This window comes from Scyliorhinus torazame, chromosome 12 (assembly GCF_047496885.1).
Source record: "Scyliorhinus torazame isolate Kashiwa2021f chromosome 12, sScyTor2.1, whole genome shotgun sequence".
Classification (NCBI taxonomy): Eukaryota; Metazoa; Chordata; class Chondrichthyes; order Carcharhiniformes; family Scyliorhinidae; genus Scyliorhinus; species Scyliorhinus torazame.
The window spans coordinates 38,235,387-38,261,275 of record NC_092718.1 but is presented as its reverse complement, the minus strand read 5'-3'; the positions used below and the strand labels follow the sequence as shown (position 1 = coordinate 38,261,275).

Genomic DNA, 25,889 nt, shown 5'->3' with positions numbered 1-25,889 from the left:
AGGAACTGGAACCTGGCACTATTCAGCTCCGATATGGTTCAGCTGCTCACTCCAGAAACCACCAAGTTATTAGGGCGACTACTGAGTAACCAAGACTGCCCGATAGAGACAGGGTCAAGATTCTCTACCTTCCTCTCTCATTTTGACATATTTCTTCCTCGCAGCGTATTTCCTCCATGCCTTCTGAATCGCTCGAGCGTATCCATCGTATTTTCTTTCCCTCATCTCCTCGAGCAGAAATAGCTGTGGGGGAGGGTAGGAAAGAAAATGGTTGAAAGCTTTCATCGATCTGCTCAAACTTAATTTTTCATATCATCCATTAAAGAACTTGCAACAAGTGAGACTGTGATAAAAATATCAGAGGGGTTAAAGAGAAAACAGACTGGGCTGATGATTGGAGGAGATGGTGCAGAACACCCAACGCCTTCTCTCCAGCACATTCTCAGCCGGCCCTGCTGGCAACCGTGACTCACGGGCTTATGGCAGCACAGAAGGAGGCCGTTCGGCCCATCGTGTCTGTACCAGCTCTCTGAATGAACATTTCGCCCAGTGCCAGTCCCCTGCCTTCTCCAAGAGGCAGATTGTTTCTTTTCAAAGAATCATCTAATTCCCTCTTGAATGCCTCGAGTGAACCTGCCTCCGCCACACTCCAAGGCAGCGCATTCCAGATCCTAACCACTCACTGCGTGGAAAAGGTTTCCTTCTCGTATTTACCAATTACCTTAACTCTGTGCCCTTTGCTTCTTGGTCCTTCCACCAGTGGGAACCGTTTCTCCCTATCTGCCCTATCCAGCCCCTCCTGAATTTGAACACATCTAACAAATCTCCGCCCAATCTTCCTATGTACAAGGAAAAGAGTCCCTAGGTCGGAGGTCCGGATGGTACTGAGGTGAGGAGACTCTGGTGGTACACCTCCTGACATACTATTGCTTGAAGCTTTCACAAGGTGTTCTCTTGGTAACATTTGGCAGGGAGTGTCCACAACAGGAAATCACGCAATGTGGAAACACAACAGACTCTTTGCTGGATGTCTGGAGGTAAAAGGGACTGGCATGATGACATGTAAATCTGTCCATTGGTATTATTGATGAAATAGTCTGATTTCAACAAGAAAGCAGCCATTAAGTACGTGCTCATCCTGATTCAGATACTTAAAAAGATTTCTCCCAGTGTGAAGGTGGCAAGACTACAGGGGTCAAAATATATTTTCTCTCTCTCTCTCTCTCCCCCCCTGCACCCCCGCCCCCCCCCCCCACCCCACCGGCTGAGGTTTTCTCGAGAGATTTGTTTTATTCCGAGGGGCTTGTTCTTTGTTTTCAGGGACTCTTTTTCCATTCTCACTAACTAACGATTGGTCGGCTGGTGGCCAATGAATTAGCCAAAAGGCCGTAATCTGCCCGGTAACAGGTGGTGATTGGATCCTATCCCGAGGGGATAGTTCTCAGAGAACTCAGAGAGCGTTTCAGGGATTCTGTGAGTCCGAGACACACACAGACATTAACTTCTATATTTACATTGATTCACGCAGGGTGTCGTAACAGAAGTGTATTGGGCTCAGTAACACACTGGGCAGGGCTTTAACCCACAAGAGCTATTGGAGGAGTGGGTGCTGCCTCTCAATCCCGAAGCTCAGATCAACAGAAATGAAGAACGCTCTGATTTTCTCTTTGAAACACATAGAAGTATTGAAAGTCTCAAGCAAGACATCCATTTTATAAAATAAAAAACATGATAGAGGGGGTTGAGAGTTGACAAAGTGCATCTCAGTAATGGATGACGCCTCAGGAAAACCATTTGACAGCAGTTAGTCCAGACAGTTTTGGTCCATGGCCCAGGCAGATTTAGCCACAAAGTTTGCCTTGAGCTTTCAGTGCTGATGCGCGCTGGCATTTCTCAATATGCTGTCATTTCCTACATGAACTTGCAACCAGTTTTATTTGTTGTTTCAAAGAGACTAAACATCCTGTCGGATTTTGAGCACTCCCTTGGGAAAAAGAAATCACAAAACGTCCGCTGTGACAAATTAATGAATTAAATGTTTATCATTGAGACTATTGTCAATAAAGTCATTATTATTATTTTTTTAAAAATTCCAATTAAGGGGCAATTTAGCGTGGCCAAACCACCTACCCTGCACATCTTTGGGTTGTGGGGGTGAGACCCACGCAGACACGGGAAGAATGTGCAAACTCCCCACGGGCAAAAGCTTCATTATTCTGGGAGCAGAGAACAGCAGGTTGGCAGTTGACAAGTCCTGAGTAATATTAGATCAAGAGTAAGTTTTTCTTCCGGATAGACGGGTCTTTCTTTTACCCGGACATCACCAAAATAAAACCTATTGGCAACTGCATGAAGAAAAATCTCAATGGGTAGAATTTGCCAGCCGTTCCCCCTAACCCCCTGCAGCGGGGTCCTTGGCAGAGGAGGGTGCAAACAATGGGAAAACCCATTGACAGCGGCGGGACTGGCTGATCCCAACAATGGCCAATGCTGAGCTGCCTCCGCCATTGCCAACATACTGCAGGACGCGTGGAAAATCCCGCCCAATGGACTTGATTCAATGGTCTTGTTGCGTCCGACTTAGTGTCGGGATGAGGCTGTTGGATCTTGCGAAATTGGGCAGCACGGTAGCATAGTGATTAGCATAATTGCTTCACAGCTCCAGGGTCCCAGGTTCGATTCCCGGCTTGGGTCACTGTCTGTGCGGGGTCTGCACGTTCTCCCCGTGTGTGCGTGGGTTTCCTCCGGGTGCTCCGGTTTCCTCCCACAGTCCAAAGATGTGCAGGTTAGGTGGATTGGCCATGCTGAATTGCCCTTAGTGTCCAAAATTGCCCTTAGTGTTGGGTGGGTTACTGGGTTATGGTGATAGGGTGGTGGTGATGTGCCATGCTGGTAATGCCACCAAGAGCCGGTGCAGACTCGATGGGCCGAATGGCCTCCTTCTGCACTGTAAATTCTACGAAATTGGCAACGCTCAAAATGTCTAGCGAGATTTGAAATAATCTCATGAAACATTGCAATCTGGATCCCGCCCAGCGAGATTTAAATGAGCCATTAGGAGCATTTAAATATGCGTTCGCCGGTTTCTCCCCGCACCAGGGATTCACCGGCTGTGCCTGGGAGACCTTGCAATGGCACCGTGTAGCATTGGTCCACAGAAACGTGGACCAGGCGTAACATCACCTGGGAGGGTCTCCCAGGCCACTGGAGACCCCAGGTGGTCCTGCATTGGGAAGGGTGGCACCCTGGCACTCCTGCTGTCACCTAGGCAACTTGGCATTACCAGCATGGCACATCGACACTGCCAGGCTGGCTGGGGAACTGCCAAGGTTCCAGACTAGCAGTGCCAAGGTGTCTGGGTGCCAGGTTGCCTGTACCATCGATTCGGCCCAGGCGTGCCTTGTGCCTTGCCCATAAGAGGTGGGGTGAGGTGGGGAGCACAAGGACCCTGGAAGAGGTAGGTTGGGTGAAATGGGGCAGCCCCACAGTGGATTCGCTGAAAGGGTATGGAAAAATTGGGACTGTCTTTGAAAATGGCGCCTGGATCCATGAATAGTCTCCCAGTGCTGGTGAGCTGAGCTCACTAGTGCAGGAAATGACTCAAGTGTGGCCTCGATAGGGAGTTCCTCGCATAGGCAAAAAAAATGGCAACGTGCCATTGAACAGCGCAGCACCGAGAAACATTCCATTAACCACATTAAATTTTTGGGTTGTATCCTGCCCGATATTTCAAAGCCAATACATCACAAATTGCTAACTATCTCTGGTGGAATGCATAACTTGTATTTACCCTAAATAAAATGCATGTATCTAAAGAAATGCAATTAAAATAGACATAATTGAATTATCACTTCTTTTATTAGAATCTTATCAGTAAATCATCTTTAAAATAACTTGAACTTAAGATGCATAAAATTAGGACCGCCCCCCTTTGGAAAAAGCCCCTCAAATTTACTGGTCATTGGCGGGCCATCCCAGATTAAGGACCCGGGGGTTGAAATCCCCTCCCCGAGAGCTATCTGCTACAGGCAGCGCTACTGGGGGACTAGTGGCACCAGCTGGTATTGCACCAAGGAGAAGCCAAGGATCACCGAGGGCGAGGAGGCAACAGGTGAGTGAGAGCTGGGAGGGATCGTGGGAGGCGGGGGCGGGGTTGTTCATCAGCAAGGGCAGAGGGGGCTGGCTCACAGCGTGCACCCCCTTTCCGACGATGAAACCCTCAATGAGGCACTGAGTGCCTTTGAACAAAGAAACCCGTGGGAGCCTGCAACCATAAGACCATAAGACATAGGAGCAGAATTCGGCCACTCGGCCCATCGAGTCTGCTCCGCCATTCAATCATGGCTGATATTTTCTCATCCCCATTCTCCTGCCTTCTCCCCATAACCCCTGATTGATCAAGAACCTATCTATCTCTGCCTTACAGACACTCAGTGAATTTGCCTCCACAGCCTTCTGCGGCAAAGAGTTCCACAGATTCACCACCCTCTGTCTGAAAGAAATCCTCCTTATCTCTGTTTTAAAGGATCATCCCTTTAATCTGAGATGGTGTCATCTGGTTCTAGTTTTTCCTACAAGTGGAAACATCCTCTCCACGTCCACTCTATCCAGGCCTCGCAGTATCTTTACGTTTCAATAAGATCCCCTCTCATCCTTCTAAACTCCAACGAGTACAGACCCAGAGTCCTCAACCGTTCCTCATACGACAAGTTCTTCATTCCAGGGATCATTCTTGTGAACCTCCTCTGGACCCTTTCCAAGGCCAGCATAACCTTCCTTAGATATGGGGCCCAGAACTGCTCATAATACTCCAAATGGGGTCTGACCAGAGCCTTATACAGCCTCAGAAGTACATCCCTGGTCTTGTATTCTAGCCCTCTTGACATGAATGCTAACATTGCATTTGCCTTCTTAACTGCCGACTGAACCTGCACGTTAACCTTAAGGGAATCGTGAACAAGGACTCCCAAGTCCCTTTGTGCTTCTGCTTTCCGAAGCATTTCCCCATTTAGAAAATAGTCTATGCCTAGATTCCTCCTTCCAAAGTGCATAACCTCACACTTTTCCACATTGTATTTCATTTGCCACTTCATTGCCCACTCTCCTAGCTTGTCCAAGTCCTTCTGCAGCCCCTTTGCCTCCTCAATACTACCTGTCCCTCTACAGATCTTTGTATCATCTGCAAATTTAGCAACACTGCCTTCAGTACCTTCTTCCAGATTATTAATGTATATTGTAAAAAGTTGTGGTCCCAGCACAGACCCCTGAGGCACACCACTGGTCACTGGCTGCCATCCTGAAAAATACCCCTTTATCCCCACTCTCTGCCTTCTGCCAGTCAGCCAATCCTCTATCCATGCCAGGATCTTACCCTTAACACCATGGGCTCTTAACTTATTTAACAGTCTCCCATGCGGCACCTTGTCAAAAGCCTTCTGGAAATCTAAATAAATCACGTCCACTGATTCTCCTTTGTCTAACTTGCTTGTTACCTCCTCAAAATAACAGATTTGTCAGACACGACCTCCCTTTGACAAAGCCGTGCTGACTCAGTCCTATTTTACAATGCACTTCCAAGTGCTTCGCGATCTCATCTTTAATAACAGACTCTAAAATCTTACCAATGACCGAAGTCAGGCTAACCGGCCTATAATTTCTCGTCTTCTGCCTCTCTCCCTTCTTAAACAGTGGTGTTACATTAGCCACCTTCCAGTCCTCTGGGACCCTTCCTGCCTCCAGTGATTCCTGAAAGATCACCACCAATGCCTCCACAATCTCCTCAGCTATCTCTTTTAGAATCCTGGGGTGTAGTCCATCCGGTCCAGGTGACTTATCCACCTTCAGACCTTTCAGTTTCCCCAGAACCTTCTCCTTAGTAATGGTCACTGCACTCACCTCTGCCCCCTGGTTCTCCTGGAGCTCTGGCATCCCACTAGTGTCGTCCACTGTGAAGACTGATGCAAAGTAACTATTCAGTTCGTCTGCCATTTCTTTGTTTCCTATTATTACTTCTCCAGCCACATTTTCTAGTGGTCCAATGTCTATTTTTGCCAACCCCTATAGAGTTTGCTTCTCGTGTTTCCTGCTTTCAGACTGCTTTGCTCACTGCTGATTCAATACCGGTGGCACTGCATTGAGAACCAGAAGTGCATTAATTGCCCACTTAGGTCCTTCAATTGGCTGTCCACGTGACTTCTGGCTTTGGATCTAAATGGGGCAGAGGCGTAAAGGGGGTGAGGCCCCACTTTACATCACCGTGCCTGGTTAAATGGCCCCGCCTCAAAACTCGTGTCACGAGAGATAAAAGCATTATCTATTTTTAAAAATAAATTTAGAGTTTCCAATTCTTTTTGTTCCAATTAAAGGGCAATTTAGCGTGGCCAATCCACTTGCCCGGCACATCTTTGGGTCGTGGGGGTGCTAACCACTGCGTCACCGTGCTGCCCCCTTGCCATTATCTCTAACCATGGTGCAGCTATGCTACTCGAACATGTTTACTTAGAGGGGGAGATACTGGGAGGGGGAGAAACTGGGATGTGGGGGGGAGATACTGGGAGGTGGAGGGGGAGATACTGGGAGGTGGAGGGGGAGAAACTGGGAGGTGGAGGGGGAGATACTGGGAGGTGGAGGGGGAGATACTGGGAGGTGGAGGGGGAGATACTGGGATGTGGGGGGGAGATACTGGGAGGTGGAGATACTGGGAGGTGGAGGGGGAGAAACTGGGAGGTGGAGGGGGAGATACTGGGAGGTGGAGGGGGAGATACTGGGAGGTGGAGGGGGAGATACTGGGAGGTGGAGGGGGAGATACTGGGAGGTGGAGGGGGAGAAACTGGGATGTGGGGGGGAGATACTGGGAGGTGGAGGGGGAGATACTGGGAGGTGGAGGGGGAGATACTGGGAGGTGCAGGGGGAGATACCGGGAGGGGGGATACTGGGAGATGAGGGGGAGATACTGGGAGGTGGGGGGAGATACTGGGAGGTGAGATGGAAGATACTGGGAGGTGGAGATACTGGGAGGTGGGGGGAGAGGTACTGGGAGGTGGAGGGGAGATACTGGGAGGTGGGGGGGGGGGAGATACTGGGAGGTGGAGGGGGAGATACTGGGAGGTGGAGGGGAGATACTGGGAGGTGGAAGGGGAGATACTGGGAGGTGGGGGGAGAGGTACTGGGAGGTGGAGGGGAGATACTGGGAGGTGGGGGGGGAGATACTGGGAGGTGGAGGGGGGATACTGGGAGGTGGAGGGGGAGATACTGGGAGGTGGGGGGAGATACTGGGAGGCGGGGGGAGATACTGGGAGGTGGAGGGGGAGATACTGGGAGGTGGGGGGAGAGGTACTGGGAGGTGGAGGGGAGATACTGGGAGGTGGAGGGGAGATACTGGGAGGTGGAGGGGGGATACTGGGAGGTGGAGGGGGAGATACTGGGAGGTGGGGGGAGATACTGGGAGGCGGGGGGAGATACTGGGAGGTGGGGGGAGATACTGGGAGATGAGATGGAAGATACTGGGAGGTGGAGGGGGAGATACTGTGAGGTGGGGTGGAGGTACTGGGAGGTGGAGGGGGAGATACTGGGAGGTGGGGGGGGAGATACTGGGAGGTGGAGGGGGAGATACTGGGAGGTGGAGGGGAGATACTGGGTGGTGGAGGGGGAGATACTGGGAGGTGGAGGGGGAGATACTGGGAGATGGAGGGGGAGATACTGGGAGGTGGAGGGGGAGATACTGGGAGGTGGGGGGGGGGGGGAGATACTGGGAGGTGGAGGGGGAGATACTGGGAGGTGGAGGGGGAGATACTGTGAGGTGGGGTGGTGGTACTGGGAGGTGGAGGGGGAGATACTGGGAGGTGGGGGGGGAGATACTGGGAGGTGGAGGGGGAGATACTGGGAGGTGGAGGGGGAGATACGTGGAGGGGGAGATGCTAGGAGGTGGAGGGGGAGATACTGGGAGGTGGGGGGATACTGGGAGGTGGAGGGGGAGATACTGGGTGGTGGAGGGGGAGATACTGGGAGGTGGAGGGGGAGATACTGGGAGGTGGAGGGGGAGATACTGGGAGGTGGAGGGGGAGATACTGGGAGGTGGAGGGGGAGATACTGGGTGGTGGAGGGGGAGATACTGGGAGGTGGAGGGGGAGATACTGGGAGGTGGAGGGGGAGATACTGGGAGGTGGAGGGGGAGATACTGGGAGGTGGAGGGGGAGATACTGGGAGGTGGAGGGGGAGATACTGGGAGGTGGAGGGGGAGATACTGGGTGGTGGAGGGGGAGATACTGGGAGGTGAAGGGGGAGATACTGGGAGGTGGAGGGGGAGATACTGGGAGGTGGAGGGGAGATATTGAGAGGTGGAGGGGGAGATACTGGGAGGTGGAGGGGGAGATACTGGGAGGTGGAGGGGGAGATACTGGGAGGTGGAGGGGGAGATATTGGGAGGTGGAGGGGGAGATACTGGGAGGTGGAGGGGGAGATACTGGGAGGTGGAGGGGGAGATACGTGGAGGGGGAGATGCTAGGAGGTGGAGGGGGAGATACTGGGAGGTGGGGGAGATACTGGGAGGTGGAGGGGGAGATACTGGGAGGTGGGGGGGAGATACTGGGAGGTGGAGGGGGAGATACTGGGAGGTGGAGGGGGAGATACTGAGAGGTGGAGGGGGAGATACTGGGACGTGGAGGGGGAGATACTGAGAGGTGGAGGGGGAGATACTGGGAAGTGGAGGGGGAGATACTGGGAGGTGGGGGGATACTGGGAGGTGGAGGGGGAGATACTGGGAGGTGGGGGGGAGATACTGGGAGGTGGAGGGGGAGATACTGGGAGGTGGAGGGGGAGATACTGGGAGGTGGAGGGGGAGATACTGGGAAGTGGAGGGGGAGATACTGGGAGGTGGAGGGGAGATACTGGGAGGTGGAGGGGGAAGATACTGGGAGGTGGAGGGGGAGATACTGGGAGGTGAAGGGGGAGATACTGGGAGGTGGAGGGGGAGATACTGGGAGGTGGAGGGGAGATACTGGGAGGTGGAGGGGGAAGATACTGGGAGGTGGAGGGGGAGATACTGGGAGGTGAAGGGGGAGATACTGGGAGGTGGAGGGGGAGATACTGGGAGGTGGAGGGGAGATACTGGGAGGTGGAGGGGGAGATACTGGGAGATGGAGGGGGAGATACTGGGAGGTGGAGGGGAGATACTGGGAGGTGGAGGGGGAGATACTGGGACGTGGAGGGGGTGATACTGGGAGGTGGAGGGGGAGATACTGGGACGTGGAGGGGGAGATACTGGGAGGTGGAGATACTGGGAGGTGGAGGGGGAGATACTGGGAGGTGGAGGGGGAGATACTGGGAGGTGGAGGGGAGATACTGGGAGGTGGAGATACTGGGAGGTGGAGGGGGAGATACTGGGAGGTGGAGGGGGAGATACTGGGAGGTGGAGGGGGAGATACTGGGAGGGGGAGATACTGGGAGGTGGAGGGGAGATACTGGGTGGTGGAGGGGGAGATACTGGGAGGTGGAGGGGGAGATACTGGGAGGTGGAGGGGGAGATACTGGGAGGGGGAGATACTGGGAGGTGGAGGGGAGATACTGGGTGGTGGAGGGGGAGATACTGGGAGGTGGAGGGGGAGATACTGGGTGGTGGAGGGGGAGATACTGGGAGGTGGAGGGGGAGATACTGGGAGGTGGAGGGGGAGATACTGGGAGGTGGAGGGGGAGATATTGGGAGGTGGAGAGGGAGATACTGGGAGGTGGAGGGGGAGATATTGGGAGGTGGAGGGGGAGATACTGGGAGGTGGAGGGGGAGATACTGGGAGGTGGAGGGGGAGATACGTGGAGGGGGAGATGCTAGGAGGTGGAGGGGGAGATACTGGGAGGTGGGGGAGATACTGGGAGGTGGAGGGGTAGATACTGGGAGGTGGGGGGGGGAGATACTGGGAGGTGGAGGGGGAGATACTGGGAGGTGGAGGGGGAGATACTGGGACGTGGAGGGGGAGATACTGAGAGGTGGAGGGGGAGATACTGGGAGGTGGAGGGGGAGATACTGGGAGGTGGAGGGGGAGATACTGGGAGGTGGAGAGGAGATACTGGGAGGTGGAGGGGGAGATACTGGGACGTGGAGGGGGGGATACTGGGAGGTGGAGGGGGAGATACTGGGACGTGGAGGGGGAGATACTGGGAGGTGGAGATACTGGGAGGTGGAGGGGGAGATACTGGGAGGTGGAGATACTGGGAGGTGGAGGGGAGATATTGAGAGGTGGAGGGGGAGATACTGGGAGGTGGAGATACTGGGAGGTGGAGATACTGGGAGGTGGAGGGGAGATACTGGGAGGTGGAGGGGGAGATATTGGGAGGTGGAGGGGGAGATACTGGGAGGTGGAGGGGGAGATACTGGGAGGTGGAGGGGGAGATACTGGGAGGTGGAGGGGAGATACTGGGAGAAAAAAAAACATGTTTACTTAAAGCACATGGTGCATTTTGTTAAAATGTTAATTTGTCTAACAGCAAAATGTAGCCCATTATCTTCACAATAAAAAAAGAGTTCTCCCTGAGCTAGACTTAGTTTATTTTTAGGCCTTTCTCCTGTTAATGAGATGCAACTGGAAAAGGTTGGGAACTGCAAATAAGATGTTGAAGAATCACACGGGGCCCGAGTCACAGCTGGCCGAGCCCTGTTCTAGTAGAAACATGGATTCCAATGCCAGCGAAGCTGATTAAGATGCTGATTAGCTCCATGTAAAGCTGGAGCAGAATAACAGTGTATTCGCACACTGGGCTGGATTCTCCACTGGGGGCCCCCGTGCATTTCTTGGCGATGCGCCGTTCGCTAGCGGCAAGATTCTATCGTCCCGCCACTTGTCAATGGGATTTCCCTTCGTAACCACCCCGCTCCGCCAGGAAACCCGTGGGCGGGGGTGCGCTGTCAGCTGGAAGGCGAATCGCAATGGACGGAGAATTCCGGCCACTGTCTTTCACACTGCAGCAATGTGGACACCGACAATGGTTTGCAAAACAGGTCAAGATCAAATCGATTTTACCTGCAGACCCAAAAGTTGAACGACCAGCAGCAGGTGGTTTGGGATCTCAACCGCAGACCCTGACGTGAAACCAGCCCTCGGCCCGAACAGGTTCCAAAGGGTCAAGTTAAATTCAATCTTTTAATGCTGGGAGTGTCCATTTTTAATTCCCCCAACAATCATGCGTTCTGTGTGCGTGTCTGCGATGATGCCCACCGCTACACCAACCCTACTGACATTTAAAATGTGTATGGACGACCTCCAAATCTGAAGTAAACTCTGGATGAATTCACTCTCTGAATGTGAATGGGTCATTGACATCTGGCTGACAATGGGATCAGTGCTGCTGCTGCTGAGGCCAGGAGACTGGAAGAAGGAGGGAAATATATTTTACCTGGCATATGGTAGGATGCGGCCAAATTAAATAAATGCAGGAATGGAGAGATATTCTGAAGCAATTCAGAATGTGTTTTTTTAACATTCGCACATAGTCAGTGTAGTCATGAGCCTGCTGACGAGCAAGTAACTCAGTTCAAGATGCAACCTTTCAAATTGAGACGCTGAATGTTGGGAATGGAGGGTTTAGAGGATCACTCACACCGCAAGAATAGTTCCTCACGCACTCTTCTTTCTTTATCCGGATCCTGTGAGGGCGCGATACCGTACGAGATCAGCCGTAGATCCCGGGGGAGTGACAGGAACTTGGCAGCAACAATCTGACGTTGCGACCTCTCGGATGTTCGACAATCCTTGGCTTGGAGTCTGCAGCCAAGAACAACTTCCTTCCAAACTCAAGTTACAGCTGCAGAGCTTCAGTCTGCCCACCTCAGTCACGCTGGTGGGTGGGTGGGTGGGGGGGGGGGGGGGGGGGGAAACGACAAAGTTCACTCACATTCCAGACAAAGTTGGTCACCAAAGTGTAGAGTCCTGTCTATACTGAGCAGACAGAGTGGTTTGTGTGAAGAACCTTGTGCCAGGTTGGCATTGCTCTTTCGGAGTATTTCGCACAATATTCCATTCTCATTCCACAACAACTTATTCCCGTTAAAAGGACAAACAAATCGAAATGAAGGAAAGAATAGTCCAATTTACCGGATAGCACACGGGAGGAGGAAGGCAAGCCCAGTGAAAGAACACCACCACATGCCCGAGGGGGGAAGAGTACAATTTAAGGAACATCACACTTGTTTGTTTGGAGCAGGGGAAAAAACAATTTGAGAGGTTTGTGCAACCAAACCACAATCATAACATGGGTGGAGCTGATCTTTCAAAAAAAGTCCTTCTGCAAAGGAACCGAGGGAGGAGCCGAGGGCGGGATTAGGTTGTGGTGTTGGCCGTCCCGTCTGCTGGCTGGAGAGCTGGCGAGAGACCTCTTCTCAGGAAGGCCCACCGAGGGCAGCACGGTGGCACAGTGGGTTAGCCCTGCTGCCTCACAGCGCCGAGATCCCAGGTTTGATCCTGGCTCTGGGTCACTATCCGTGTGGAGTTTGCACATTCTCCCGGTTTTTGCGTTGGTTTCGCCCCCACAACCCAAAGATGTGCAGGCCAGGTGGATTGGCCACACTAAATTGCCCCTTAATTGGGTACTCTAAATTTATAAAAAAAATAGAAGGCCCACCGTACCACATGCAATTCAGGCATTGGCAGGGTGAACAGTGGGCCTTCCTCGGGCAGCATGGTGGCGCAGTGGTTAGCATTGCTGCCTCACGGCGCCGAGGTCCCAGGTTCGATCCCAGGTCTGGGTCACTGTCCCTGTCGAGTTTGCGCATTCTTCCCGTGTTTGCGTGGGTTTCAACCCCACAACCCAAAGATGTGCAGGTTAGGTGGATTGGACACGCTAAATTGCCCCTTAATTGGAAAAAATTAATTGAGTACTCTAAATTTATTTAAAAAAAACAGTGGGCCTTCCTCTGGGATCAAGACCCCGGGGGCAGAGGTTCCTGTTCTTGTGCTCAGCAGCACCACTAAGGGGGCTGTGGTTGCTGCCGGTAGAACATCGCCCCTTGCCCCCGAATCCCAGGATCACTGAGGACTCAGGCTGCAGGTAAGTAATGTTAGGGAGGGATTTTCAAAGGGGGGAGGGAATAGAGCTGAGAGGGGGGGTCAGCGGGATCGAAAGCAAGGGCAGAGGTTTCTCTTAGTAGCGGCCCCATCTTTCGATGAGGTGCTGATTGAGTTATCTCCTCCCCCCCCACCAAAGGTGACAAACGACCCCCGCAGGTTCACGCACCCCACATGGTGACAACCCTGCCTGCAGCTTAAGTGGTTATTAATTGGCCACTTAAAGGCCTCAATTGACCATGGGCCTTCCAGTTTGGAACTTAATTCTGGTGAGGGCAGGAAGGCGGTATCAGGTATGCTACAAATCTGCCAAAACAAATGCCCTTCCCACCTCCAAGCTCGCTACCAGAGAGAGCAGAAGACCCCGCCCCAGATCACGGACCAGAGATAGTAGATTAGGTACAAAGCGTCCACGTACAGACTCTGGGGCTTTGATGAAGACTTTGGTTTTCCCCAGCTGGTGCTGATCCTGGTCCATGTTGACTGCTCTGAGGAGATGGACAACTCCCTGCTTCACATCTCCTCTCCACGAAGGCCATGTCTCTTTAGTCAGAATAGCGTACCTGCAATGAGAAAGGTGATGTTGTGGCAAAGAAGTTCCGCAGCGAATGGCACAAATTTTAAAAAAGAAAACAAAAGCATAGGCTTTATACCATTTCCAATTTTAATTTCATTTTGCTCAGCCCTGGAACTAAACAGTTTCTGTTCAAGATAAAATAAATAGCAACGGATGTGATAAACCATGTCCAATCAATGCATAGATTGAAAATTCAGCAAGCTATAAAAGGTTTCTTGCTTGGTAAATATTGGAAATGTTTATTTATAAAAATATGCCATTAATCCCAGTGGAACAGCTAAATGAAAACAGCAAATAGTCCATTAACCCCCGGGGCCCATCTCAGGCCCACAAACATGGCATCACCAACAATAACTTTAGATGGCCAATTTTCACTGTTTTCGAATCATTCATTGCTCATTTTAGGACCCAATAACTATGCTCTAAATTATACGATAGCTGATTTTGTGCAGTTTAAAATAACTCATACAAGGGCTGAGCCAAGGAATACCTTGCTTTAATAATAACTCAGTTATAGATTACAGTCAATATTACAAATGAGAAATAGTCTGACTTCTCACGCTGACCTCTGTTCACACAGCTCCACAAACAAATTTACAACCCTTCCCTCCCTCTCTTTGTTCTCGCAAACCAATATCCCGTTGTCCTACGTTCCTCCTTAGTTAAAGAGGGGTTCTTCTCCCTCCCCGTAACCTTTCCTGTCCATGCCTGGGTCCTCTTCATTTCCTCCTACCATGCCACAAAATGATATACCCCATACATTCCCCTCAAACCCAAGTTTGGTTCCTCTCCATGCCTCGATCTTACACCAAGAAGTGGCTTTCCCTCACCAGAAACTCAACACTACATACATCACTCTGGTTACACCTGATGGTCTTTCACAATGTAACTGGCTAGATATTGCTCCATGATCATCAGGTATCCATGTACAAAGCTATTATCATTTTGGCCATGGCACGAATATACCATATTGCTGAGAGGTCGTTTCCCCTTGTGCGGGAGTCTAGAACCACAGGGCACAATCCCAGAGTAAAGGGTCGCCCATTAATGACAGCTTTATGACAGGCGGAACTTCTGCTCCCAGAGGGTAATGAATCTGTGGAATTATTTACCACAGGGGGCTGCAGAGTCTGGGTCATTAAGTACGTTCGAGGCTGAGACCGACAGATTTTTAATCTGGAAGGGAATTGAGAGGGCAGCACGGTGGCGCAGTGGCTAGCTCTGCTGCCTCATGGCGCTGAGGTCCCAGGTTCGATCCGGCTCTGGGTCACTGTTCGTGTGGAGTTTCCACATTCTCCCCGTGTCTGCGTGGGTTTCGCCCCCACAACCCAAAGATGTGCAGGGTCGGTGGATTGGCCACGCTAAATTGCCCTTTAATTGGAAAAAATGAATTTGGTACTCTAAATTATAAAAGAAAAAGGGAATCGAGGGCTACAGGGATACATTAGCATAGTGGTTAGCACTGTTGCTTCACAGCTCCAGGGTCCCGGGTTCGATTCCCACTTGGGTCACTGTCTGTGCGGAGTTTGCACGTTCTCCCTGTGTCTGTGTGGGTTTCCTCCGGGTGCTCCGGATTCCTCCCACAAGTCCTGACAGACGTGCTGTTAGGTGAATTGGAAATTTTGAGTTCTTCCTCTGTGTACCCGAACAGGTGCCAGAGTGTGGTGACTAGGGGATTTTCACAGTAACCTCATTGCAGTGTTAATGTAAGCCTATTTGTGACAATAATAAAGATTATTATTAATTATAATTATTATGAAGGTGGAGTTGAGGATTATCATATCAGATCAGTCATGATCTGACTGAATGGCACAGCAGATTCGATGGGCTGAATAGACATAGATATAGAACATATAGTGCAGGAGGCCATTCGGCCCATCAAGTCTGCACCAACCCACTTAAACCCTCACTTCCACCCTATCCCCGTAACCCAATAACCCCTCCTAACCTTTTTGGTCACTAAGGGCAATTTTATCATGGCCAATCCACCTAACCTGCACGTCTTTGGACTGTGGGAGGAAATCGGAGCACCCGGAGGAAACCCACGCCGACACGGGGAGAACGTGCAGACTCCGCACAGACAGTGACCCAGCAGGGAATTGAACCTGGGACTCTGGCACTGTGAAGCCCCAATGCTATCCACTTGTGCTATCGTGCTGCCCACGGTAGCACAAGTTCTGATCCAATTTTTTATGGCAGAATTTCTAGCCATATGCAAGACTGGTCCTACTCATACCCAGAGAGTGTTATAACATTTACAGTGTGCAGGGATACATTTTGGTAGAAAGAATAAAGAGAGGCAATTTGACAAATAAATGCAGGAAGTGAGAGACTCGTGGGAGATGCATGTACACACAGCTTTGAAATAGCTGGATAAATGGAAAAGGGTGATAAAAATGCATATAGTATCCTTGATTTTATTAATAGAGGAATTAGAAAAACAAGGAACTTATTTTAAAACCAATCCTGAGTGGGATAATAGACAGATTAACAACCAATCTAAGTTAATCAGTTGAGATTGAAACGTGGTTCATTTGCGCTGCTGGAAGCAGCATACATTCAGATGCAGGGACCCATTCTCTGCAAACAAAAGGAATATGTTCAAGCCTTTTGCCATTTTTGAAATTCCGAGGAGCTTGGGGAACCAAAGGTTTTCTGTTACTTTCTTCAAGTGTTATTGACAATATATAAATTGCTTTTTACATATATTTTTGTTGAAGTTTTCAAATTTTTATAAATATCACTACAAAACAAGGAAAAAGAGAAAACAAAACATAGGTATCAATGTAAAACATCACAGGTGTCATTACAAACATCCCCAATAAGTTCCCTTCACGGATACAAGACCCATCTGCACTAAAACAGGACACTGTCAGCAACACAGAGTTGCTTCTGTCACAACATCCTGGGCTGGTGCGCAGTCAATTCCAGCCTCACTTGACCCGGAGTCGCTACACAGGTGAAATTAGGTTTTTTTTTAAATACCCGGGGTCCTTGGTTGGAACAAATAAACTACAGTCACCAGGTTTGTAACTTTAAAGCACAAATAACCTTTTATCATGTACAGTATTATAATTAAACAGATAGAAAATGTAACTGAGTGTCTTGTGTTTGTAATGAGATTGTTCCAATTTGTCCTGTGTAATATGACTCATTTTCTTGTTCAATAAATATTTTATTTTGTGTTTAAAAAGAACTCATCAGCAGACTCTTGTCAATTTGTTCAGTAACTTTTCTCCACTGTTTCTAAAAAAATGTTAGGATCTATCAAGCAAGGTTTCACTCTGGGATCTGACTTGTCCAGTATTAACATCAGCTAGGATTGATACACAAGTTAAACTTCAGCCAAAGTCAACTTGCCAACCAATCAACACCCTTTTCTCCTCTATTAGAAATTATTGTGATCCTTTGAAATTTGGCATTCTTGCATTTGTCGTGATGAATGCAAGATGAAAAGCTTCATCAATATGTTTCTCTTTTCAGCAATATTCCAGTTTTGAACTGCCAAGTGACTTTTATGCTAAACCTTTATAAAAACACTGGTCAGGCCTCAGCTGGTGCAGTATGTTCAATTCTGGATCCCGTACTTTAGGAAGAATGTTAGGACCTTGGGAAGAGAGTGAATAAGAGATGTACTATAATGGTACCAGGGATGAGGAATGAGAGTCACATGGAAATCAGAGAAGCTGGGGTTGTTCTACTTTGAGCACCGAGGTTTAAGGGAGTATTTGCCGGAGTTCAAAATGTATTTTATAGAGGAAAATAAGGAACAATTGTTTCTAATGGCAGAAAGGTCAGTAACCCAAGGGCACATACTTACAATGAGGAAACATTTTTTTTCAAAAACACAAAAAAATGTTGTGATCTGGAATGCACTGCATCAAAGGGTGCTGGAAGTAAAAAAAATGTTAACCTTTTTTTAAACATTTAGAGTACCCAATTATTATTTTTCCCCAATTAAGGGGTAATTTAGCGTGGCCAATCCACCTAGCCTGCACATCTTTGGGTTGTGGGGGCAAAACCCAGGCAAACAAGGGGAGAATGTGCAAACTCCACACGGACAGTGACCCAGAGCCGGGATCGAACCTGAGACCTCGGCGCCGTGAGACAGCAGTGCTAAGCACTGCTCCACCGTGCTGCCGTCTGGAAGCAAATTCAATGGTAACATTCAAGAAAGAATTGAATAAATACTTGAAGGAGGAAACAAAATATCAGGGGGGGAATGGGATAAATTGGAGTGCTCTGCCAAAACGCTAGCACAGACACAATGGGCAGTATGGACGCCTTGGGTGCTGTATCAGTCTTAGGTTTTGCTGTTACAATTCATCCAGACAAGAAAAGAAAAGAAGTGCAACCCATAGATAGTGGTCTGGATCCGGCGATCCCCGATGCTGAAATCGTGTTCGGCGAGGAGGCGGAGAATCCCCGGTGACGTCCAAATCAGGGGCGGCGCCGCTTTCACACGCCGTTTCCATGACTTCAGGCCATTGGCTGAGGCCCGACCGGCCGAGTTCCCTACGGCGTGTGAAACGTGTGGTCTCACCCGTCGTGAACTCAGCGTGGCGGCTACGGACTCAGGCCAGCGGCGCCACAGTGGGGGGAGGGCCAATCTGCAGGCAGGGAGGGCGCGAGGACCCGAAGGGGGGGACTTTTTTAGTGGTTCGGGTCTGCGGGCTGCGTCTGCCATGAAGCACAGCGCGGTCGCTGCAGGCCGCTGCCGTGCGCATGCGCGGCCACGGACCCGGCAATGCTCCGGGCCGTAACGGCAGCTAGAGCTGAGATCTCGACGCTGTGCCTCCTGCTAGCCCACGCCGGAGCAGGGAATCGGTGGTCGTTTTGCTCCAGTTTTCCTAGCGTAAAACACCGTCGTTTTCACGCCGGCATGGGGGCTTAGTCTCCCAAATGGAAAAAACCAGCCCAGTTAATCTCAAAAACTGAATTGAACAAAAAATTTCAACTAAATAGTTATTCATTGAGAGGCTGTGAGACAGGCCTCATGATGGCAAAGTGGTTAGCACTGCTGCCTCACAGCGCCAGGGACCCGGGTGCAATTCCAGCCTCGGGTCACTATCTGTGTGTAGTTTGCATCTTCTCCCCCTGTCCAAGTGGGTTTCCTCTGGGTGCTCCGGTTTCCTTCCACAGTCCAAAGATGTGCGGGTTAGGTGGTTTGGCCAAGCTAAAATTGCCCCTGATGTCCAGGGATGTGCATGTTAGGTTACGGGGATAGGGCGGGGTGGATGTGGGTAGAGGCTCATTCGATGTGTCAGTGCAGACTCGATGGGCCAATTTGCCTCTTTCTGCACTGTAGGGGCTCAATGGGGATAAAATCAAAGCATTCCGTTCATAATGTGGTTTGGCTGATTTACTTGGAACTGTTATGCTCGATTTGGTAGTAATAATCATTTGTACTCTATATTTTGCATCTGTTATGGATTCAAGCTCTTTCACACAATTCTCTAGTTCAACAAGTTTTTGAAATCTGCATCTTTTTGTTTCCTGCCCCTCCAGAATCCATGAACACATTGGTTCTGTTTATGGTATGTCAGCCAAATGCAAAGCGCAGAATCATGCTACACTCCTGCACTCAATTTACACATTAGAAAACTCAAGTCAAAGATTCAGCTGGCTAAATACTAACAGATCAACTATACACAGGCCACAGATTCGACAGGTCAGAACAGTGACGGACAACCCAGGCGGGTGAGTGGGCTGCTTGAGTGGCCCTCCTTCATCTCAGTGGGCCGCATGATTGAAATCGGGCTTGTTGACTAACCGTGACCCCCATGAATAAGATTGCAGACACGTCAAATATTTCACAATGAGTTACAGAAAATGTTTAATGATTCATATATTAATAGAACTAGCAAATGGTAAAAAACAAAGGAACTATTTACACTTTGGATGCATGGGGAGCACACGGCTCTCACAGTCAGTGTTGTGCGGAATCAGCTCTCATCCCATTTCACTGCCCTTGATTTAGGTGTGAATCGCTTCAGTTATATCGGGAGGAAAAAACCCCACACAGATAGAAATCAGCAGAGTGTGGCGACCCTGCGCACGGGCAGCAGTCACCAAAATACCCCACGGGCCGCATTCAGACCCCAGGTGGGCCACATGTGCCCTCCGGTTGTCCATCAATGGGTTAAAGCAACTAATCAAATTTATTTGGAGAAAAAAAGATGCTCAAAAATAGTGATTGAGACTCAATCTAATTGAGAACAAAGCGATCAGAATTTACAATATATAAGTGCACCAGTATCACCACCAGTTCAAACAGTTTCTTAAGTTCAGAGTATTCTTAGAATTAAGCCTATCTCTTCAACATCACCAGCCACTCATTAATAGAAAGACTTGGTCAAAGCGAATGGCAACGTTCTTCACTTGCCCTTCGATAGCAGAGTGCTATTTTGAACTATAACACAAGAAATACAAGGACTTCATGCCTGTGGAACTCTTCGGAAGCCAGCAGAAACTAAAAGAACAAAGAGTTTTTTCTTGACTTACTTAAAAAAAGAAAACGGTCACATTTTAAAAATACTATGAACAATAACACATTAAAGTAACAAATTATAGCTTCAGTTTAGCCAACAGCCATTTTTTAACAAGCAGCCAGAACAATATCAAAAATGTTACTGTGAAATTACACAATGGGGAAATTAACAACAGCCCCTACACTGGATTAATGGCCAGGGCCAATTTACAGACATCGTTTCAAGATCCCCTTGGAGGTCACGAGGTGTGCACCATCCGGTTCCCTGTGACTTCCCGGGAATACGAACTTCCCCGGTAAACTGGGCAGGGCTTCCCCCTTAACATGGGCAGCCTCTCAGTATATAAACCCCTGACTGCAGGTCGAGGAAGGAGGCCCTTTGGGGAGTGGAGAGATTGCTGTACTGTGAATCAACCGTGTTCTTTTTTGCATTCAACTGTGCGTTCCCGTGTGCTTACTCCATCGGTTTCTACACTGGCGACAAGGATAGAATTCGAACCCAATGCCTGCTGTTATGGGCCAGGGTTTAGAGAACCCCAAAGTGTATCATGGAGTTCACCTGAACCACAATTTTTAATAGATTGTGGTATGGGGAACACAAGGCCCACTCTACAGGTGTGGTACAGCAGAAATGGAAAAGTATTTTTTAAAGCAAAACAATGTTTATTCTATGAATTCAAGTTAACCTTTTTAAAACATATAGTGAACATCTTAGCAACCACCAATTCAAATACAGCCCTCAAAGACTACAACACTAAGTAATCCTTTGGACTTTCCTTTTAACATCCAAAAAACTTAAAAAAAGAACTTTTAACAGAAGCACATCAGGTTAAAGTCACTACTGAGAGCAGTTGTTAGTTTTAAATCATCAAAGGATCGATTTGCAGTTTTTGGGTTACAGAGAGAGAGACTAATACCCCTTCTGGCTGTGACTGCAGCTATCCAGCTCTGAAAACAAAACTAAAACACACCCTGCAGCAAACAGCCTAAAATGAAAGTAAAAAGCTGACAGACAGTCCAGCTCCACCCACTCTCTGGCGTCACTGAAATAATAAACACCCATTTCTTAAAGGTACTCTCACTACAGATATTTATATACACACCCATTTATAAACACCCATTTCTTAAAGGTACTCTCACATGACAGTGCACAGCACAGGGCTCTGCCCAAAGACCTAAAAGCTTATACCTCAAAGATTCCGGAGCTTGGTGTTGAGGATGGCGTCAACCTGTGGGGGATTCGAGTGGTCATTGCAGAGCGCAGCGGCGCACCCATTTTGGAAGACCTCCACAATGGGCACCCAGAAGACGAAGATGCTGGCACGCAGCTATGTCTGGTGGCCCAGAATTGCACTGGCTGAATACTCATGGGCCAACATCTCTGGACACGTTTGAGTCTGATCATCCTGGATAACAGGGACAAGGTCCGCCGTGGACAGGACCGATCTGAATTGGACACGTACAGGTGCACACTGCTGCGCCGTTTCTTGTCAGGGATGCCACTTATCTCCGCAAATGTGGCTATGGCGCCATGTGGATTCCGGGCGTGGTATTACTCCAGATGGGACCTGTATCCTATTCCATGTGGGCACAGGGCAGAGAGTCAGATGGCCACGTCAACCACATCCGTCGGCACATCCAGGAACTTCCAGAGCCTAACGCAGACCCCCCCGGTCTCGCTCATTTGCAGCCACCGCCTATGTCCAGGAGGCCGGGATACCTGATGCTGGTTTTCCGGATTTCGAGGCTGATTCCGAAATGAAAGTTCAGCTACAAGTGAACATTGACAAGCCGCTGCCCGCGCCCACGCCGGCCACACCAGTCCAGCCCAGGTGCTCTGCGCAGAAACGCCGGTCCCCAGTGCGATACAGTGCCCCCCCCCCCCCGCCCCTGCTCTGCTGACACCTGAACATTGTCCTCGAGCTAAACGGATCGAGGATCCCTCGCTACACCCGATGGACGTGGACATGTCTCCGTACTTGGGGGGTGGAGTTGTTATGACCCCCTCGGAGGTCACGGAGTGTGCACCATCTGGTCCCCTGGGAATACAAACTTCGCCGGTAAACAAGGCGGGGCTTCCCCCTTCACAAGGGGAGCCTCTCAATATATTTTAAAAATAAATTTAGAGTACCCAATTCTTTTTTTCCAATTAATGGACAATTTAGCGTGGCCAATCCACCTACACAGCACATCTTTGAGTTGTGGGGGTGAGATCCATACAGACATGGGGAGAATGTGCAAACTCCACACGAACAGTGACCCGGGGCAAGGATCGAACCCGGATCCTCAGCGCCGTGACGCAGCAGTGCTAACCACTGCACCACCGTGCCGCCCTAGCCTCTCAGTATATAAACCCCTCTTGAGTGCAGGTTGGTGAAGGAGCCATTCGGGGAGTGGAGAGATTGCTGTATTATAAATAAACCGGTCTCTTTTTGCATCTAACTGTGTGCTCCTGTGTGGTCACTCCGTCAATTCATTTAAAAACAGTTTTTTAGAGTGCCCAATTCACTTTTTTTTTCCCAATTAAGGGGCATTTGAGCGTGGCCAATCCACCTAGCCTGCACATCTTTGGGTTGTGGGGGGCGAAACCCACGCAAACACGGGGAGAATGTGCAAACTCCACACGGACAGTGACCCAGAGCCGGGGTCGAACCTGGGACCTCAGAGACGTGAGGCAACAGGGCTAACCCACTGCGCCACCCTGCTGCCCTCACACCATCAGTTCTACACACTGTATTTCTCAGGACTAATTGAGTCAATGCCTAATATTTATGCTTAACACTTTTTCACGATTAATCCAAATCACAATAACAAATGAACTTAATTGCCTTTGAAGATGATTAAACAGTCACCTTTCTAAACCTATTTGGCTTAATAAGGTTGGTGATTTTGATTTACACTAAACACGAGAACATAAATTTCACAATACTGGATTTTTCTCAGGGACAGACAGTCACGCCCACCAAAATGATATCTGTGGGAGTGAACTCTGATGTTTAGTATCCAAAGTTTGGCAGAGTACTGCATCATTATCCTAAATGCGCTGCAGGAACTCACCAATGTTCCTTAGACAAAACATTCCAAACCCAGGACCGCCACCATCTAGAGGGCCAAGGGGAAGCAGATACCCGGGAACACCACCGTCTGGAAGTTCCCCTCCAAGCCACTCACCATCCTGACTTGGAAATATCTGGTCACTGCTTCACTGTCGCGGGTCACAATCCTGGAACTCTGTCCCTAACAGCACTGGGGGTGTACCTACCCCACATGGAGTGCAGCGGCTCAAGAAGGCAGCCCACCACCACCTTCTCAAGGGTAATTAAGGATGGGCAATGAATGCTGGCCACGCCAGAGAAGGCCACATTCCATGAATGAATTTTCAAAAATGTAATGAATTAAAATATATTAGTAACGCTGCATTATAAAGCCATGGCTATTTTAAAAACTGAGTGCCTTGGAGGAAAAGGGGTCGCCGAGAAAGGGTTCCAAGCAGTATTCACTGGAGATTTTAAAGTGCAAAATTCAAATCTCCACATAAATGACTTTGCAATGTAATTTTCCCCCAGAGTTGAGCCAATAGCAAAGCACCTTATCTACCATTAGCTCCTATCAGTCAACCGCCAGCACACAATCATTTTGATTTGATTGAATTCAAGGCAACTCACTAGCAGTAGCAGAGACATGGGGCATTTGCCTCACTGTTTGCAGAGCAAGACAATCAGGGCCTGACTTTAACTCACTCCAAACCCATTCACCGACACAGGATTAAAGTCGGGCCTTCACTTACTTTTTAAAAAATGAATTTAGAGTATCCAATTCTTTTTATTTCCAATTAAGGGGCAATTTAACGTGGCCAATCACCTACCCTGCACATCTTTGGGTTGTGGGGGTGAGACCCACGCAGACACAGGGATAAATGTGCAAATTCCACACGGAATGTGACCTGGGGCCGGGATTGAACTCTGATTGAAGTCCTCAACGCCGTGAGGCAGCAGTGCTAACTGATGTGTTGGGTATGCCGGGTCTGCGAGGACTGCGTTTACTGCAGCAGTGAGAGAGACAGGCTTCCAACACTTGAAGAAATGCAACTCGATTTTATTGAACTCTTAACTATCATACATACTTTAACTGTGGGTTGACACTATGCTGACTTGACTGGAGACCTGAGGCGAACCTGACCAAACTATCTTACTACCACATGGTGTATGTTCTAATTGCTGCTCACAGGCTCTGACTGTCTCAGAAGCTGGATCCCAAGAGAGCGGGAAAACTAGTGCCCTCTGGCTTTATAGTGGTCGTGTCCTGTCTGGTGATTGGCTGCTGTGTTCTGTGTGTTCACTGGTCATCCTGTGTGTCAATCACTGCCTGTCTGTGCACCATCATATACCTGTGTGTATATTATGACACTAACCACTGCACCACCATGCCGCCACCTGACTTACTTTTAAAATGAAGTTTATTCAAAGCAAAATGACCCAAATTTGGAATTCCTGGAGAAAGTCACTGATAAATGAATTGATGGGACGGAGAATCGGGCAACAGGACAAAATCGGGGTCAGAGTCTGAATGCCATGCTCTGACCCCTTGCTGGCAGCGTGAACAAGTTCCATGTGCTAAATATGTTTAATCTTATTCATGGAGTCATGGTTCATCAACAAGCCTGATTTCAATCTTGCGACCCACTGAGATGAAGGAGGTCAACTCACTCGCTAGCAGGAGCGTGGAAATAAATGCAAATCGATCATAATGGAGGAGGGGTTTCCTTTAGGCAGGGGGTGCCTGGAGGTCCACTACTCTCTTGAGGGGGGGGGCCCTATCTTACAGGAGTCCCTGGGGGTGGATGGGTCGGGTCACCCCCAAGTACGGGGGTGACCCAGGCAATCCAAATGCGGGGGCTGCTGTGTGTAGGGGCGGCAGGTGGGTCACCCCCACAACCCAAAAGATGTGCAGGGTAGGTGGATTGGCCACATTAAATTGCCCCTTAATTGGAGAAAAATGAATTGGGTATTCTAAATTTAGTTCAAGAAAAGATGACGGCTCAATATCGGGATTGATAAATTTGCATGGCGTAGAACACTGAATTGCATCCCACTTTACAACCTCAAGGGCATCGTAAAACTGGTGCAATTCAGATCCAGCGGGAAGACATGGGGCTGGATTCTCCGATTTTGAGGCTATGCCTGGAGAATGTGTCTTGTCTTACGATGAAATAGTCAGCGCCGCCCCCGCGCCGATGCTCCGCCCGGTGGGGGCTAGCTGCCGTGCCACGTAAAGCCCCTGGCGCTCCCAAAAGAAACGGCCGGAGAATTGCCGGTTCCGTCGCCATGCATGCGCACGGTGATGACCTGCAGTGGTCACGCCATACACCATGGCGCTGGCCGCGGGCGGACCCGGCCTGCCAGATAACCCCCGTAACCCCCCTCGCCACCCCTGGACCACCGGTCCACCAGTCCCCTCAGCCCCCGCTGATGCCCCCCTGGCCAGCGGAACGGCTCCCCCCTGGGCCGCAGATTGCGCAACAGTGCCTTAGACCAGTGTTTTTCAAACTTTTTTTCCGGGGACCCATTTTTACCAACCGGCCAATCTTCGGGACCCAACCCGGCCGATCTTCGCAGCCCACACCGGCCGACCTTCGTGACCCACGCCAGCCGACCTTCGCGACCCACGCCGGCCGACCTTCGCGACCCACGCCGGCCGACCTTCGCGACCCACGGCGGCCGACCTTCGCGACCCACGGCGGCCGACCTTCGCGACCCACGCCGGCCGACCTTCG

At 49.9% G+C, this 25,889-nt stretch overlaps 1 protein-coding gene across 3 annotated transcripts in view; it reads right to left on the bottom strand.

Annotated features, from left to right (window-relative positions):
• Window positions 1–25,889, bottom strand: part of myo1ea (myosin IEa) — a 207,996-nt gene that overhangs the window by 37,295 nt on the left and 144,812 nt on the right. For all 3 annotated transcript variants that reach the window (XM_072470699.1, XM_072470700.1, XM_072470702.1), the window contains 2 exons: window positions 13,468–13,612; window positions 129–243 (listed from right to left, as the gene is read on the bottom strand). In XM_072470699.1, the coding sequence (XP_072326800.1) occupies window positions 129–243; window positions 13,468–13,612 (260 nt within the window). The remainder of the gene's footprint in view (window positions 1–128; window positions 244–13,467; window positions 13,613–25,889) is intronic.